This window comes from Chrysochloris asiatica, unplaced genomic scaffold (genome assembly GCF_000296735.1).
Source record: "Chrysochloris asiatica unplaced genomic scaffold, ChrAsi1.0 scaffold00145, whole genome shotgun sequence".
Lineage (NCBI taxonomy): Eukaryota > Metazoa > Chordata > Mammalia > Afrosoricida > Chrysochloridae > Chrysochloris > Chrysochloris asiatica.
In genome coordinates, this window is record NW_006408663.1 from 5,339,057 (window position 1) to 5,358,268 (window position 19,212).

A 19,212-nucleotide genomic window follows, 5' to 3' on the forward strand; every position below is an offset into this window, starting at 1 on the left:
TATGTTCCTTGTCATTGGAGCATAAAGCGCTACAGAAAATACTTAGTTATGAACAACTCAGAACAAAAAAAACCCTCATTTTAAACTTTAAATATCATGTTCACTCAAATACACTAATTTAATCAATGATGCCATAGATTTCTGAGATTGTTAACCTGGAGAGCAAAACAAATGATGCTTTGACTATAGTAAAAAGACAATAATGTCAACAGATTTTGGGATAGCATTGTTGCTGATTTAGCAACACCATAGATACATTTCTTTTTATTTTTGAACTTTGCAAATGTACTAGGAAATGAAACTTGTGATATGTTTGCTACTTAAATGCAGCAGACCAAGGATGCTATTTCTTGAGATATTTCATTTACAGATTTTAACACAAAGGATAATAGCTAACAATCTGCAACTAAGAAGAATCAAAAGATACTGTAGTAACATAAAATTGACTTTTAATGTTTACCAGTCCATTTTATCTTACAGAAAAATGAAAACATTTTTGTTGTTTTTAAATACAGAATGGTTCTTCTCCTCAGAATTGAACTCAGTATGTATTCAATGCCTTTAAATCTGATTTAAGAATAACCAGATGGCTTAATGACTTTTTATTTTATTTTTTTTTCATTTCTTTTGCTGTACACTATTGCTACTCTGGCAGTAGTGAGCTATAATACAGTTGACTTCTCAACAAAAATTTCAGCTACTCATTGATCTTTCTCCATGAAAATTGATAAGTAATTCATTTGTAATTCTCTCCTCTTTGTGGTCAGTTGCTCCAAGAGACTACCATATTATTTGGAGCACTGACAGCAAGAAACCCAGTATGGCTGCCAGCAACCAAATTGGAATCTCCACTGAGTCTACTCCTAATTGCCAAAATAATAAGTGGCTATATTACTGTATAAGCTAAAACTTTAACAGGTACCGGCCCCCTTTCTATGAAAGAAAGTGTAAATTTACAAATACCATATATGATGAAAAATTACTGTGATAAAATATGGTAGCGGTCATTACAATATTGCTTCCAGGGTTAATGTGACTAACATTTTCATTTTTATACTGTCTTTAATGTGAATTGTTTCTTTTTCAGGAGGAGGGGGTGGTGGTTCAAATGTACACTTATCAGTGATATTTGCAGATATGCTTTATTCTTTATAAGGAACAAAAATGCTAATTATGGACAAAAAGATAATAACAAAATTTCCTAACCCAGCCTCCCATCTCATCCCCCTGGTACTCTTGGAACCCAAGTCTGAGGAGTATTTTTGAATTAGTCAATGCTGTACTGACTTTCTATTAGGAACTGTGCTAGGATAACCTTTCTCTTTCAGACATTCTAGGAAAATGAAGTAGGAAAATAGATTATTTCATGGCAACCAGCAAAATGAGAGCATTAAAAAGACCCCTTAGTCAATCAGGAGCCCAAAAGATATGGGAATTCTGATTCCTTAGGAAAAATAAGAGGTAAAAATTCTGTCCAGCAGTATTCATTCTGGTAAGATTTTCTTTTTACAATAATGAGAAAAATGGTACGCAATTGGTATAGATTTTAATCAATTAATAGTTGTTTCAGAAATTTTCATCAGCACCAATTCCTATACTAGTAAGTATTCAAAAGTTAAGAAATGTTACTATGCTTAACAATATAAAGGTAGAGTTCTACAGCAATAACTGAAAATTACACATCTACTCCAATAGAAATTTGTTCCCATTTGTATTTCCAATAAAATTTTTATAACATACATAGTAATTATTTAAATAAGGGTTTCTTCCAGTGAGATAACCCCCACAGTTGAGGTGTTAGACCTGTTATTTTAGAGATATTCTCCTCTTTAAGTAGAATATTCATCTACTCCAAGCCCATTCAGGGCTCTTGAATTTATAAGTGTGATTTCTGTAAAGTAGTGTTTGAGGCAAACCTCACAATGTCTTTGGATTTTTATCTTTATACAATTTGCATATGAATCCTAATTTTAAAATGTGCATGCATGCATTGTCATACTTTAAGATCATAGCATCTGTAAACTTCCAGATAGGTTTTTTATGAAAGAAATGATCTACTTTTATTTATAATATTTTATCTAGATAATATATGACCATAGCTATCGTTTCAAGGACTTCCAATTGTTCTATATTTCCACATATATAACTCTACATTAAGAAAATAAATTTATTAAATTATTAGAGAGCTTTAAATGCAACCACAATCAATTCAAGAAACAGATTTATTTACTCATCATATTCATGGGAGGAAATCTACATAAAAACTTTCATGAAAGTATACCATCTATGTCATATTTAGATTATTATATTAAATCCCATTTATTAGAACTCATTTTGAAACAATGGGAAAGCATGAAATGTAACTTGAATACAAATATTGGTCCCTGTGGGTGGGGGTCTCAACAGTAAAAAAAACCAAAAAACAAAAAACTAAGAAATCAGAGCTTTATTTAAGACTGGAGCTTCTATTGTGGAACTTTGTTTTTCTGAAGGTGGACTTAACCTTTCATTTAAAGCCCTGAAGATTTTAGTGTAAACTCTTTAATGACAGCTTCATTATTAAAACATTAAAAATGATTTAAGCTGAATGGTGATCAACAAGGAAACTGTCATCACCAAGCACATTTTCTAAATGAGCAAAGAGTCACAAGTACATTGTCGGCTTTTTTTTTGTTTTCCCCAGACACAGGCACCAGTTGTGCTTTCTAATGTCTATAAAATAGGAATAATAAGAATTTTGAGATTGGAGTCTTTGTTTCTAGGTTATGCATGTGTATAATTATTCATTCTTTTTATGATTTATTTTTATGTAATGTAAATAACAAAGAAATATTAAATAGTTTAAAGTTATTTTTATAGGACAATAACATTTCATAAGCTAACATAAAGTCAAGCTGCTAAATTTTACAATTTTTCTGTCCAGCAGTTTATCTATATAACTGCCCTGAGTAGATGCTAAATGCTGCTTAGCAAATGGCCCTTAGAATTTAAATAGAACTCAGTAAAACTACTCAAAAGATAAAACAATTTTTCTCAGACCTGTGTCATACTAATTAAAAGAAGGATTCTCTCATTGGTTAAATATGATCTGATTATCTAAGATTTATAACTTCATATAAATGGGATTATTAAGAATTTTAACTGTGTTTATTACTATACATTGGAGTCCATATGAAACTTTATTTTATCTTTTTGGTCAAAAAGGCAGGATTTTAAAGAGTAAGACATTCCATTTACTGGAGACTTGATACGATGGCTTTTAGAAAAGTATAGATTGTTCCCTTTGAAACTGAGTTTAGTGCAACCTCTCAGGATCTCAGCTTATGTAAAGAAGCATATACTTCAAATCACTTTGTTCTAATTTATGTATTGTCATGCATTTCAAAATTATACAAATGTGTAAAATTTGTGCTTGTGGAAGCTGCTGCTCTGAGTAACTTTATTTTCCTTAATTATAACCTTAAGGATCCTCAAGCTATTTATTGCATGCCCCAGTCACAAAAGAATACTTGTTGGGATGATGTAGCTTAAACAGTTTGTCTCTAAAGCCTCCTTATGAAGCACTTCCCTTAAAATTATATTAATTTAAAATATATATTGAATGCTAGCTTTACAAAAACAAATTAATGAATTGGTCTTTATGAAAATGACTCTTTACAGTAAGTAGAAAAGGGATATCACAGTTTTGGTAACTTGCATGAGTTCATATTGAAAACAAAACAAAACAAAAAAACCTTTTTCACATGTTTCTCTGACTTGAAAACTGATGTGAACTAGAGGCACACTCAGTTGTATGCTCTGAAGCAGTAGACACCATACAGCTTATGCTTTTTATCTGGGAAACCTACAAAGCGCACGGCAGCCTCGGTGGGACTGCAGCGCCTTCTTGGCCTCGAGATGGGGTAGCGGACACTGCCATCTGCCAACCAGCCCGCATCGCAGCGGTCGTAGCCAAGAAGTTTCCAGGCAGCAAATATCTGGCCCACTTTCGCAATCTGAGCACCATCATTGAGACAAGCTTGCACCGCTTCATCGTAGGTCAGCTTGGTGGGGTGGATCAGGTAGTAAAAACGACCTGTGATGAGAAGGAGAGAGAGTCAATGCGCCTGTGGGTGATGGAGTCACACCGAGATGAAACAAGCTCCAAAGGGAAGTGTTTCTCAATAAGGGGGGGAAGGGGGGGGGAATACAGAGCAATGTCTATGAAGTTTTTGGAACATAGTATTGTCCATTATATGCAGTACCCTTAGGTGGCTCGTCATTAACAGATTGCTTCCCCCCCCCATGCCCCTTAATATGTATTCAGACATGTCCTTTTATAGCTTTAAAGAGAAAGGGGAAATGACAGATGTAGTTTCTGTTAGCTAATTAGTGACTAAATGAGCCATTCTGTGGCACTAGAGAAGACAGAATTCCATGTAAAAAGCAAGAGCTATTTAAATTCTAGCTGTAGAGAGACAGAACCCCAGCACAAGTTTCTGGAGAGGCAAAATTTGAATGTGAAAAGATCAAAAAACATTCTTGACATAAAAGTCTATTTAAAAAAAAATCAAATGCCCTTAAGTCCTTTTCATTCCAGGTATCAATAAGACATTATTTTCCTTCAAAGACTACAGTATGAAAACGCAAAAGAAGAAGAAGAAAAAAAAAAAAAATCCAGGAAGTCACTTGCCATAAATAAAACACAGTCAGAATATGAACATGGTCTCTAGCAAGGAGGAGGAATTTATTTTTCTCAACTCCCATCTGTTTCGTGCCCTGACACCTAACTATTTCTTGATTTTAGGAGAAATAACAGATTATTTCCAATCACTTCTTGAATCATAATTACTGAGATGCTTTTCATGTATAAAATACGATGACATCAATGGACTGAAATGACAGATGCATAAACTGATGACTTTCTCCAGCATCTTAATTTCAGGTAAAAGACAATCAGATTGACATCTGATTTCATATTGCAATATGATATTGTTGTTATTGTACCAGACATTAAATATAGATAATTGTAGGATAAAGGGTCCCTGTGCTTAGTTTAAGAAGTTCTGGCAGCATATTGAGTTAAGAATTGGATTGCAAACCTGAGGTTGGCAATTCAAAGCCACCAGCCCCTCTGTGGGAGAAAGAGGAGGCTGTCTGCTCCCGTAAATAGTTACAGTCTCAGGAACCCTTTAGAGCAGTTCTACTCTGTCCTGTGTTTTATTACTGTGTTTATATTAAATCCCATTTTATATGAACACTATGAGTCAGAATCAACTTGATGGCAGTGGCTTTGATGTTGGTTTAATGCTTTGCAGTCACCATCTTAACCCTTTTAATAATTTTTGAATATTTTCATTTTGCTCTGAGACCGACAAATTTGGCAACTGGTTCTTAATGAAGCAAGATAAGAATTTGAGAGTTGTGTTGAATACCGTCAATCAGTAGTCCACACCGATCCAGCCTGGATCTTTTTACTTCTGGTTTCACATCTTCGTAAATTACAGATTGTCCTTTCTTCTCAAGTACCATTACCTCAGTGCGATTTTTATTTTATTTTTACTGTTAGCTTCCTTCTTTATCCTGAACTTTGCAATGACCAATAAATATTTTTGACATTGTAATTTAGAGCAGGAGAATGTGGGTGATTTGGAATCTACCCTTATTTTAATTGAGAAATCCATATTCCCATGGAGGGCCCACAGTGACAGCATAATTTTTGTCAAAAAGAAACAGACCCTATTCAAAGTGATTGCTTAAGCTATTTCATTAAAAAGTGGAATACAATAAAACTTAGGCATAGTAAAATTATGTATTTTTGGTTGAATTACGTGGATATTTTAAATCTATAAGATATTAAAGTATATATACTTTACAGTTTTTTCAAACTGGAACAATGCTTCAAAGTGATTGAGTTCTTTGAAGTAAATAAGATTAAAAGCCAAGTGTAGTATCTTAAGACATGCTGGTCTCTGAGATAAAAGATGAGGCAATAAAGTTAATCTTACCATAGAAGTTGGATGTAAAACAGAAAACATCATATCTGCTTTTATCTTTATCCCAAAACCCGTAGTTCCTGACACCAGGCACTGTGTTCTGGCCTCCGCAGGGCTCTCTGGGTTTTGTGATGGGGTATTGCACAGATCCATCGCTGAGCCAGCCTGCATTGCACCAATCCAGCCCACCTCGCCACGCATTGTACAGCTGGTCGAAGGAGGCAATCACAGCATCTTGGTCTAGACAGGCCTGCCTGGCCTCATGGAAATTGAGATTGTAGCGCCCCAGTCGAGGAAAGTAAGGGAACACCACACCTGTCCAAAGGAGAAGGTCCAAGTTCATGAGAAGCATGAAAAGAGTAGCAATTACAAGTAAATTCCACATGGCTAATGAAAAAAGTATAAATAACAGACTATCTATTGACTGAAATGGCAGTTTATGGTTAATTTGCAATGCTTTTTATGGTGACTTGCCCATCAAACAGCCTCTGAGTGCTGAGCATCTCATAGTTAACTCTTTGGTTTGAGAACTTAATGATTAACTACTTTTTCAATGTTCAACTTCAGCCTTAACATAATGACTTTTCTCACAAAAATAGTTCCCAAATAGCCCTCTCTGAGAACTTACCTTCTGTGAACTGGCTACTGACCCAGAAACATGTATCTTAGAAGAGCTTAAAAAGTTTGTGATGTCTGGTGTTTTTTTTTAATACTGGAAGAAAAAAAAATTCTGTTGTGTTTCATGTAGTATTGTACTACATGAGGTTGTATTTTATGAAGCTGATTAAAGAAACTAAATGTGAAAACTGAAAACACTTGCTCTCCAGCTTAGAGATGCTAAAGCAAATGAAATAAAGAGAAGGTAAAAGAGCTGAATAGAAAATTTCAAAGAGCAGTTCAAGAAGACAAAGTCAAATATTAAAAAGCCAAGAAGGAAGGAAAAGACCAAAATGGATGTCACCAGAGACTGTAAAACTTGCTCTTTAGCATAGAGACGCTAAAGCAAATGGAAGGAAAGAGGAGGCAAAAGACCTGAATAGAAAATTCCAAAGAGCAGCTCAAAAAGACAAAGCGAAATATTATAATGAAAGATGCAAATGCCTGGCGTTAGGAAACCAAAAGGGAAAAAAAAACTCTCAGCATTTCTCAAGTTGAAAGAACAAAAGGAAAAATATAAGCCACAACTTGCAATACTGAAAATTTGTATGGGCAAAATCCGAAACTCTATACAGGGTCACTATGAGTCAAAACAACTTGATGGCACTCAACAACAACAATGGGCTAAGTATTGAAAGATAGAGAAAACATTAAAAGAAGATGAAGGGAACTCACAGAGACACGGTACCCCCCTCCCCCCACCCCCCAAAAAAGGTCAATGTTCAACCATTTCAAGAGGTAGCATATATACAGCAAGCACAGCCTTCAGTATGGATTGCATCTCAATGTCAAGAAAACAAAAATCCTCACCACTGGACCAATAAACAACACTCTTATCAGTGGAGAAAAGATTGAATTTGTCAAGGACTTCATTCTTCTTGGATCAACTATCAACACTCATGGAAGCAGCAGTCAAGAAATCAAACAATGTATTTATTGCATTAGGCAAATCTGCTGCACAAGACCTTTTTAAAGTGTTGAAGAGCAAAAATGTCAGCTTGAGGACTAAAGTGCCCCTGACCCAAGCCATGGTATTTTCAATAACCTCATATGCAAGTGAATAAGGAAGACCATAGAAGAATTGATGCCTTTGAGTTATGGTGTTGAAGGAGAATATTGAAAGTGCCATGGGCTGCCAAAAGAACCAATAGATCCATTTTGGAAGAAGCGCAGCCAGAGCACTCCTTAGAGGCCAACATGGCCAAACTTTGTCTCTCATACTTTAGGCATATTGTCAGGAGGGACCAGTCACTGAAGAAGGATATTGTGTTTGGTAAAGTGGAGGGTCCGAGAAAAAGAGGAAGACCCCAACGATATGGATTGGCCAAGTGGCAGCATCAGTTGGCTCAAGTGTGGCAACAGCAGTGAGGTTGGCCCAGGATCAGGCAGCGTTTCGTTCTGCTGTGCATAAGATTGCTATGAGTCAATACCAACTCAATGGCACCTAACAACAATAATGATATTAAAGAAACAAGTCCAAGGTGCAATGAAGACATCAGCAAGGAACAAAGCTCCAGGAATTGATAGACTCTACATTGATATGCTCCGTGGGAGAAAGATGAGGTTTTCTGCTCCCGTAAAGATTTGCAGCCTTGTAAACCCTATGCAAAGGAGCTCTGGTAGCGTAGTGGATACAACTCGGGCTGCTAACCTCAAGGTCAGCAGTTCGAAACTACCTGCCATTCCGTGGGAGAAAGATGAGGCTCTCTGCTCCCGTAAAGATTTACAGCCTTGGAAACCCTGTGCAAGGTCACTATGAGTTGGAACTGACTCCATGGTACTTAACAACAACAACAACAAAATCCTATGCCTGGTCACTATGAGTCAAACAGACTCCAGGGCACACAAACACCACCAGATATTGGTGCCCTGGTGTGGCACTATAGGAAAAGTACTGAACTGTTAACCTGCAAGGTCAGCAACTCAAAACTATCAGTTGCTCCTTGGAAATCCTGTCTAGGGTCGCTATGTGTCCAAACTGACTTGATGGTGTTTAACAACAACAACATATTTCTATATTGCAAATTAAAAACTAAACATAAAAAAAAATTCCCACAAACAGCAGCATTTCGTCATTGATTAAGTTAATTTTAATGGAAGATTTTTGTTAAATATTTTAATGGAGAAAAAACAAAGATAAACAGAGTGACATTGTACTTAGCATTGGTTGGGAAGATACAATGGAATGCAAAAAATACTTAAAATATTTTTGTTTCCTTTCCTAATTAATATTAATTATACAAGGTGTGGTGTTTACACTTGTAGCTTCCTGACTCAATAGCCCCTAACTTTTTTTCCAAGTAGAACTAAAATTTCTTTAGTTCTTACCTAGTATGTTGTGTTAAGTGCTGTCGAGTTGATCCCAATCCATAGTGACCCTGTGTAGGGTTTCTGAGAAGCAGCTGGTGAGCTTGAACCGCTGACTTTGCAGTTCAAACAGCTTTGCAGTCTGATGCATTAACCCACAGCACCACACCAGGACTCCTTTACCAAGCATACGCTGCTTATAAAAGGAGTCATCCCTGAAGTAGAGGGTGGGATCTCACTATCAGAGAGGAAGAGCCAGGATTGGAGGCCAAGATCCCTGCACATCAAGCCTCCTCGACTAAGGGACAGAATTCTGGGACACCAGAAAGTTACAGAGCAGCAGCAGAAGACTGACAGCAACAGAGTCACTAGTCAGAGCACGTGACAGAGTGCTGGGCTTTCTAGTCCATGGAGCAAATAAAACTGACTGAGGACCAGAGAGAATCCTGTCTAAGGGCATGCTGAAGAAAGGCCGTTCGAACTGGAAGAATTGTGCCCTGACTATTTGTGACCCTGAACTGTATAACCTGTTAACTTCTCAGATAAACTGTAAGTATGGTGTCTGACCTCTGTGTGGCCATTACAGTGAATTATGAAACCTAGATGAGTAGACGGGATGGCTGATGCCATTGTTTTACAGTTTATATTTCTAACCGTCTCATATGTAGCTATTTTTCACATCTACTTCTAATCTCTACATTCCTGGTGTGGTGCTGTGGGTTAATGTGCCAGACTGCAAAGCCGTTTGATATGCAAGGTTGGCAGTTCAAGCTCACCAGCTGCTCCTCGGAAACCCTATACAGGGTCGCTATGGATCGGAGTCGACTCAATGGCACTTAACAACAACAACAACTTCTAATCTCTACAGTCCTGGTGTGACACTGCAGGATAAGCACTGGACCTTAATGTCAGTTTGAACTGTAAGGTTCAAACTCACCAGTCGTTCCTGGGAAACCCTAAGCAGGGTTACTATGAGTTGGAACAACACTTCTAATATCTAAGTTACAATTGTATGCAACATTTGATCCTTTTGGTCATTTGATCATGAGAGTTGCCTCCTAGCATTTAAATAAATCTTTTAAATTGTATCATTTGTTGGTTTCCTCTTGCATAATTGCTAAAAGACCATTAATTTTAATTATTCAAGGCCTTGCTTGAATTTCTTGAATACAATTAGGAATAATTAGTATTTTGTAGCATACTAAAAATTGTGGCATCCTAAAACTTGCCCCACTGATATATTAATTTGGTAGATTTTATATCTCATATGCTATATTTTGCGACACTGTAGATCACACTCAAGGTGAATGTACAATTCACTCATAATAGTTTTCTTTTATAAGTTGTCTTGGAAGCTTCAACAAGTAAACATTTCAATAGCCTTCGATCAAGTCTCGTCCACTGAAGGCCTCTGTGGGGCACATTTGTCTTTCTAGGGCAGTCCAGCTGGCATCTTCCACTAAAGGCAGAGATCCAGGAACGTTTCCTGATTTTATCCTGCCGTCTCAGGTTCTTGGCTGAGGGATCTATAAGCTGAATCAAAGCCAAAAAAAAAAAACAAAAAAAAATAGGAAAAGACTCTCTGAGTTACCACTGAGCTCTGCCATAGTGAAGCAAAGGGAAACCCTGAAATGGTTCTGTGTAAAAAGGGCTATTCCCAGGCACCCAGCTAAGAACTCAGTTATCACTGTGATAGAGGGACTTTTCTGTTCCCTGTTCCTTAGTACTTTTTTCCTCCTTCCTCAGCAAACCCTGGAATGCAGTTAAAAAAGGAAAAATATTTAATTTATCCAGTTAAGATTTCATTGGCAGCTAGACGTCAAATGAGAGAAAAATCTCAGAGTACTTCAATTTGGAGAGAGAAAATTAGATATTATTTGGGTTTCATTTCCATTTTCCAAATAGTTCAAGAATGGTAACAGTGGAAAATGTAGGGTATTATAACTTATAATGATCTTAAGACCTAGAAAGCCTGTCAGGTTTGAATTTTGTGTATTTTATGGACTTACATAGGGATTAGTAAAAATCTTTTCTTTGGTAGTTTGTCTTTGATCAACTATTAACTGTTACTGAAATATGACTGCTCTGTTGTTTGAAATTGTTATTAAGTGTCATTGAGTCAGTTCTGATCCATAACAACCCTACAAAGAATTTTTGAGGTGTGGCTGGTGAGCTTGAACCTCCAACTTTGTGGTTCAAACTGACTTTGCATCCAGTGCACTAAGCCCACAGCACCACAACCAGATGCTAATAATTCAATATAACATATTTATTTGTGTTCCTTTTGAGTTTAATATCATTTCATATAATCATTATCTAGTCTAGAAATGTAACATTTTGAATCATAAGAACTAATAGTTAGCAGATTATTATATTCTCTCAAAAATTTACTTAACAAATTTTCATTAATGTTTGATTATGCTGTAAAGAACACATGTCGATCCAGGTCAACATGAATACCCTACTCCATCAATTTCAAAAGTTTCTCTGTGTTCTACAGGTCAATGATCAGATGCTTTTTACAAATAGGGGCATTTTTGGAGCTACATTTTTGTCAGCATTTTGTTTATTTATTAAACTACCTACTAGCTAAGATTTCAACATCTAAGACTATAATTGTAGAAAACCCTCTTGGTTCTATAGAAAAACGTGCAATCTCTACAGCTGACTTATGGATCAAATCATTGTTTTCATCCAACACTATGAAAGTAAGAAAACCCCAACTTTTATGGGTGGGAAGGAAGCCATCATGATTATATTCCAAGTAATATCTCTTTTCTCCATTATACTTATATGTCAAAATATAAGCAAAATGCTCTTCAAGTTTCTCTGGAGGCCTGGTATGCATAACTGCAAAATGGACCAGTAAGGGTGACATATTACATGGAAAAGAATCATATCAGACAGGGTAAGCAGAAATTAGAGTCAGAGCTTAGTCAGTTGAAATCTATTTTCAAAACATATTTTTTAATATTTATAACTGCACAGCTTATTTCATTCTAGTTTTCAGCAAATATCAACTTGTTAGGATGTGGTAAGTTGTCAGTCCCTAATATATATAACAATCAGAGTTTTGAAAACTCATAAAGCACATGTTTCTAGTAATAACAAGTTCATTCATTTCCATAGTATTTATTGAGCCCTAACTTTTTTCATGGCTTTCAAGTAGGTCAAACACTTTGCATGTGGAGACAAGTTTGCAAATTCTTACAAAACAATGTTAGAGAATAAAAGGAGGAGAGTGGTTGATCTTGTAGTCTAGGAGTAGAGGACCCAGGGACCATCAAGGGAGAAGAACAGCGTGTGAGATCCTATCCAGAGAATCAGTGACACCAGAGATGGAGGCAGAGATGATGATGTGGAGAGATGGAGTGGCTGGAGACTCTAGACTCAGGGAGAGGGAGGGGCTGTGTGCTGATGGCTGGGGGGTGAGCTTGCAGGGTGTGCCCTTTGGTTGTTTGAATCGTTGTATATTCCTGAGTGCTTCGGTATACACCCCCAAAAAATAAAAATGAAAAAAAGAAAAACAAAAACAGAGGAAATGGAAGCAAATGCTGTTGAATGATGATGCATGGAGGGGATTGTAGACATTGCAATAAAACAAAATATGATAGGATGAAGGTAAGTAAAGCTGATGTTCTCCCATGTAAACTATCACCCAATTCACAATATAAACTTAAAAAACAACAACCAAAAAACCACATTAGAGAAATAATGGAAGTCTGCATAAGATGCGATCGATGGGAACATCATAGCTCTAGCTGGGTGGGGTGGGGTAGACCAGGAGGGCACAGGGAGAGTTGACCTTTGACCTTATTCTTTAGTTGTTCAGAAACAGATTCATGTGTGCAAATTCTCAGTTCAAATGTCAGTTATTTAAAAGTAGGTCCTCTGGTTAATGACTGCGTCTATCCTCTACAGCACACAAGACATGGAAAAAGTACAATCTGTGGTGAGGGGAATTTAACAGACATTCAACATACTGGTTAATGCAGCAAAATCAAAGGGTAGGCCCTCGGTCATTTCCCAGATAAATTTTGGAGACTTCAAGAATCGTTTGATCCTTGGAGGTGTCAAATGCTGCTATTTTCCGAAGTCTGTTCTTCCCCACAACCAAGAATTTCTCCTTCCTGTGAGTCCCCATATCATAGAGGATAAGCTCATAGACTTCATGAGAAGCCCTTGGTATCACATTCCAGCTTCACCTCTCATTAGACATGTTACCTATAAAAAGTGCTTTTCTCAAGACTAATTTGTAAAATAGATTACTGAAAATGAGCAAAATATATAGTGCACATGACTATAGCAATGCTTTATTGAATTCTTTCTTATTTTATTAAAGTGTCTTAGATTCTACAGACGACCCTAAGATTATTGAGAAGTTCCTGGGTGGTATAAATGGTTGACGTGTTCAGATGCCAACTAAAAGTTTGGAGGTCCAAGTCCAACCAGAGGCACCTCATAAGAAAGGCCTGAGTATATAATTCAAAATAACCACTCAGTATAAGGCTAGAAAGAACAGTTCTATTCTGATCCATAAGGGGTCACCATGAGTTGGAATCCACAATGACAACTGGTTATTGGTTAAGATTGTAGAATGACAAGAACCAAGACTTGAGAGATTTTTGTTTGTTTCTTATAGCACTTGTGAAAATATTTATCAATTACAGTGATTTGTTTGATCTGATTCACTTGGTTCATTTGCGTATGTGTCATTTGGTAGGAAAGCGTTCCCAAGCATAGGGGAAAAGGTAATTTAGGACTGAGCACAGTGTAGGCAGGAAAAGTTACATTACAGTTCTCCTTTAGATTATTTTATAGGCCCACTTCAACTCCTCACACTGTGTTTTTGGAGGAAATCTATTTGACCCAGGAATACATTATCCTAACATGTGCTAAATTTCTCCTTCCAACAAAGGGGAAACAGGTGGTATGTTCAAAGCTATCAGCAAGTAGGTATTCAGTAAGAAGTTAGAAATGTCTTATTTTCATTGTATTTATTTTATGGTTTCTAGTTCTGGCAAATGACACTAGTTTTATTTATTTAAAATTTCATTTAGAAATAAATATAGGGAAACAGTAAATATGGTATGTGTATTACTTAAGTTATACAATATTGTGATATACAAACTTAATTTTAGAAGGGAAAATACCTTGGATGATATAATTCAACCTCTTATTCAATAGATAGGGATTGTTGTTGTTGTTAAGTGCCATCTAGTTGATTCTGACCCATAGCAACCCTGTATAGGGTTTCTGAGGAGCAGCTGGATACTAAGGTACAATAAGTATAAGCACCCTGCCCAAGCTATAAAACTTACACTGGTACAGTTGGGACTAAACTAAGCCTCTTGATACTAAGAACTCAAAGTTCCACCCATCATCCCATGTCTCTTTGGTAAAGGAAATTATCTCAATTATTATTTAATGATTGGCTGTTCTCTCTTATTCAGCTACTTTTTCCATCCTGTATACCAACGTTCATGGGTGTTAATGTGAATCAATAGAAACTGAAACCACTTATGGCATGCAATCAGGAACCAAGAACTACAACTGAGGGAAACAAGGAAAGTCAGAACAATGAAATATACAATTTTGTGCAATTCATTAGCTATATAAAGCAAATCTCCATACATGCAATGGGATTCTATGGGATATGAGGTCATATCTTCAGTGATGTGTTAGTCAACCAGATATTTTTCAAAAGCCACTAATCTTTCCTAGAATGTGAAAAGAACATCTAGGAAACATATACTTAAAGTTTTACATACACAGTAAGGAAAGCAGTCTATCAATGCAGCCAAAATTTACATACCAGTGAAAAGTAATGTTGAAACAAATGAAAATAAGATGACTTCAGATACAAGAGAAACGAAAAAGAAGAGAGTTTCCCCACTGAAGGGCCACAGATGGTATGTATTGGGCAGAAGGGAGGAAAGGTAGGAAAGACATTTTTTATGAAATAGTTTTATACACAGTTTGGTTTTTTAACCTACTGAATAGCTTATATTTATTAAATAATGTTGTTGTCTTACATGTTATTCAGTCAGTTCCAACTCATAGTGACCCTGTATAGGATAACCAAGGAGTGGCTGGTGAGTTTGAATGGCTGACCTTCTGGTCCAGTGCTTTATCCCACAGTGCCACACCAGGACACCATTAAATAATGTTAAGTGCTGTTGAGTTGATTCCGACCCATAGTGACCCTGTATAGGGTTTCTGAGGACTGACTGGTGAGCTTGAAAGTCAAACGGCTTTGCAGTCTGGCACATTAACACACAGTGCCACACCAGGACTCCCATTAAATAATACACTCCCCCAAATACCTGGGTAATGCATTATTCAATGATTAAGAGACTCTGGACCGTTACAAAAAATTCTTTGCAAAGGACCATTTAAGTAAATCTAAAGTTTGCATTTTTTGTTAAATTAAGTTTTTCACAATCATTTTACTGAATAAAATTACATGTATTTTAGTTAACAGATGTCCTTTTAGAAAACTTGCTATTATTTTGAAGCTGAGATAATTTTAGCAGGATTATAAAAAAAAACATCAAATCTGAATTCTCAGTAACCAAGTAATGAGATTTAAATTTTGAATAACATAAAGTAGTATCTGAACAATGTTAATTCAGTTCCACTGCACGTTTCTGCTGGTTGCAAATAGCTTCAGTTTTGCGCATAACCATTGTGTGTGTATTTCAAATATGAAAGATGGCATCATGGGCAGACTGCAAAGCACAAAAGAATAGAAAAGCATTCTATGCATGGACTGTTGATTTCTCACATCATCACTATGGTAACCACTAGGCATTACTCATCATAAGGAAATATGAGTAAGGATTCACTATCATTCCTAAGTTTAACATGGTTTATAGATACCTACCTTGTAACTCTAATGCTACCACAGCAGTATTATCTTCTAATCCTTCAATCACCTCACATTTATATCTCCCATAGTCCTCCAGGGTGAGATCTGTGATTACCAGAGAAGCATCATTGTCACTGCTACCCTTTAAAAACACTCTACCCTGATAGTATCCAAAGGTTTTCTTATGGTATCCCATGGAGACAAACACATCCTCTTCCTTGAGGTAATCGGCAGTCAGCTTGGTCCACTTAATTCGGATTCTGTGGGTTCCTGAGCCAAATGCTCTTGGGTCTCGATAAAATTTACATGGCAGTGTAACATTGCCACCTCTGTGGGAGAACACCTTGGCTTGCTCAGCTTCCACACGTAGGCGAGGGCCATTTTCTGCTATAAAAATAAAAAGAGAGAGAGAGAGAAAAATAAAATAATTATTAAAGTGTCTTTCAAGTTTTGTTTAAAATGCAATATGAAATATGCTATAGATTCACAATATCTGACAAAGAATAGCTTTGGGTAATTGATTTTCTACTTTTAACCATATAGAAATCTACTACTATATATACCCCATGGTATACTACATATACCTATGCATAGTGGAAGTGTGGTGGCACCATATGATAAGCACTGGACTTCAAACTATAAGGTTTGTGGTTTGAGCCCCACCAGTCAGTCACTCATGGGAGAAAAATTAGGCTTTCTGCTCCCACGAAGATTTAAAGCCTTGGAAATACGATACAAGGTCACTATGAATCAGAACTGACTCCACAGCACATAACAATAACAACAGCTAAGCATAGGGTGTTTATAAGACAGTCATATTTTAAGCCATTGGAAAGAGGAAGAATGCACATTATAATCAAGAAATATTAGATAACAAGACTTCACTGTTATCTAAAGTTTGATGATATAATAAATTCTATTTATTTTTCTAGCCCCATTTTTATTCTTCATTTACATATAAAAACATAGGAACAAGGTTAAGAGATGTGACAAGGTTACAATACCATTTCTTCAACATAAACCCCAAAAAATTTGATAGCTTAAATTTTTCTCTGCTTAGCTGAAATTTCTAAAATACTAAGTGCATTATATTTAAAGAAAGAATACCAAGCAATATGACTCACTTTTTTCATATTTTTCTGGGCAAAGAATTCAGAATATTCTCAAACTTATGTTGTTGTTGTTTAAGTGGTATTGAGTCATTTCCGACTCACAGTGACCCTGTTTTCGAGGAATGGCAGGTGAGTTTGAATAACTGATCTTGAGGTTTGTAGTCCAATGCTTATCCTACAGCACTGCACCTTATAGTCAAATATAATCCTGTGCTTTCTCATTCTGAAGCATTACAAGTCACAGGCATGTATTTTATTTTCACACAAAGGCTAAACATCCTGAAGGTATTGCCAATGAATGCTTTTGACAAACTCTAGATTTTGGAATATATTCCTCCAAATTTGCAAGCAAAAGGTATAGCTAAAAAGCTATACTGGAATTCTGGTGTGTTACTGTGGGCTAATGTGCACCCAGAAGCCATTTCAGTCCATCCAGAGGCTCCTTAGATGATGTAAGACCTTGGTGGTCTACTTCCAAAAGGTCGCAGCCTTGAAAACCCTATGGAGCAGTTTTACTCTGCACACATGGTCCCCAGGAGTTGGACTTGACTCAACAGCAGCCAATAAAAACGTATGCCTGTACGCTAGAGGAATGATCTCAATACTGAAGGAAGTCACACTTAGCAGTCTTGGTGAGGCGCTGTGGGCTAATGCACCAGACTGCAAAGTCATTTGAACTGTAAGGTCGGTGGTTCAAGCTCATCAGCTGCTCCTTGGAAACCCTAAACAGGGTTGCTATGGGTTGGAATTGCCTCAACAGCACTTAATAACAACAAAAACAATTTCTGATTAGCCCAAGAATTATATATATATAAAGTGTCCTAGGTGATGCTGATGCTGTGGTTTAATGTGCTGGACTGTAAAGTTGGTTTGCTCCATAAGGTTGGCAGTTCAAGCTCACCAGCTGCTCCTCAGAAACCCTATCCAGGGCTGCTATGGGTTGGTACAGACTCAATGACACTTAACACAAATAACAACAAAGAATTATATGTTTCTTCATGTCCTTAAACTCATTCCACTCCTTCTCTCTTTGTCTTTTGTTATGTCTTGTATTCTTGTCACTTCAACCTCTCATTGTCTTGTTCTTTGTTTCCCTGCCTCCCTCATCCACGGCCTTTATTGCTTTCCAGAGAGCACCACAATATTCTAAGGCAGCTAAGTCAGCAGTGCTGCCGTTTTCTGAAGAGCCAGATGTTATTTCCAGATCTTGACTTTCCCTGGGGTTTTCCCTGTCCATTGCATTATACTTTCGACCTTGACAAACTCTCCTGAGGATGCGCAAGACTTGAAAATGAGAAAGAACACCTAGATGCATGGCTTATTGCCAATTAAAAGCTTTCAAAAGCTCCCAAATATGATTCTTGATTAATTTCAGTTCTTCCTGCCTTAGGCCGTTAGGTATTGAACAATCCTGAATCATTTAAGATACTACACAAATCACCAGGAAGAGAACTGATCAACTCCAGACAGATCTCAAGATTCAATTATGTATTACAAAGGATTCAGATATTTTTAACTGTTCAAAAATAGATTCAGCAGTTCTGTTATGATCAAACAGCAATCAGAATTAATATTTAAAAATCAACATAACATTTTATAAGTCAATCTCATTCCTTAGAACCCAAAGAGTATAACAAAGCCATCAACTTTGTGATAAAATATAATGAGAATAATAGCCTCATTTAGTATTTGATTAAAATGAATCACAAAAGTGTTTCTTTCAAAGCTTATTTTTTTTATCTTCTTATTTAAGGGCATAGAATATCAAGAGAGGAAAGGTAAATATATCTAAATGTACCTATAAATGACTGTGTCTATCTTCTACATAAATATATAAATGTCTCTAATGTCCTTTTCTCAGAGAAGGAAAAGGTCTGTTAGCTAAAATTGCACAGCAATATACTATGGGTGTGGTAAATATCTTGTATCCTGGTGCCTTGGAAAGACACCTGAAAGCTGGACTTCCCATATGGGAGGTGAGTTTAAACATAACACAGAACTACAAGAGGTCTCAATTTCATGGTTCTTTTACATCATTTAATTTGAAGTAAAAATTAATGCCCTAATGGACTGGGATAAGAGATCTTGTGCAGCAGATTTGCCTAATGCAATATTACTTTGATTTCTCCACTGCTGCTTCCATGACTGTTTCTGAGCAAAGAGACGTTTTGACAACTTCAAACTTTTCTCCATTTATATGTTGTCAGGTGCTATTGAGTTGTAACCGACTCATAGTGACCCCATGCACAGCAGAACGAAACAGTGTCCGATCCTGGGCCAACCTCACCAC

General features: G+C 36.6%; 1 protein-coding gene across 2 annotated transcripts in view; it reads right to left on the bottom strand.

Annotated features, from left to right (window-relative positions):
* Positions 1-3,189: 3,189 nt before the first annotated feature.
* The window catches only part of HAPLN1 (hyaluronan and proteoglycan link protein 1), a 124,127-nt gene continuing 108,104 nt past the window's right edge, over positions 3,190-19,212 (bottom strand). The window contains exons 3-5 of one of the 2 annotated variants that reach the window (XM_006870601.1): positions 15,826-16,197; positions 5,988-6,290; positions 3,190-4,075 (exon numbers count right to left, since the gene is read on the bottom strand). In XM_006870601.1, coding sequence (XP_006870663.1) covers positions 3,786-4,075; positions 5,988-6,290; positions 15,826-16,197 — 965 coding nt within the window. In that variant the 3' untranslated portion in view covers positions 3,190-3,785. The remainder of the gene's footprint in view (positions 4,076-5,987; positions 6,291-15,825; positions 16,198-19,212) is intronic. The other variant, XM_006870602.1, reaches the window with a different exon arrangement.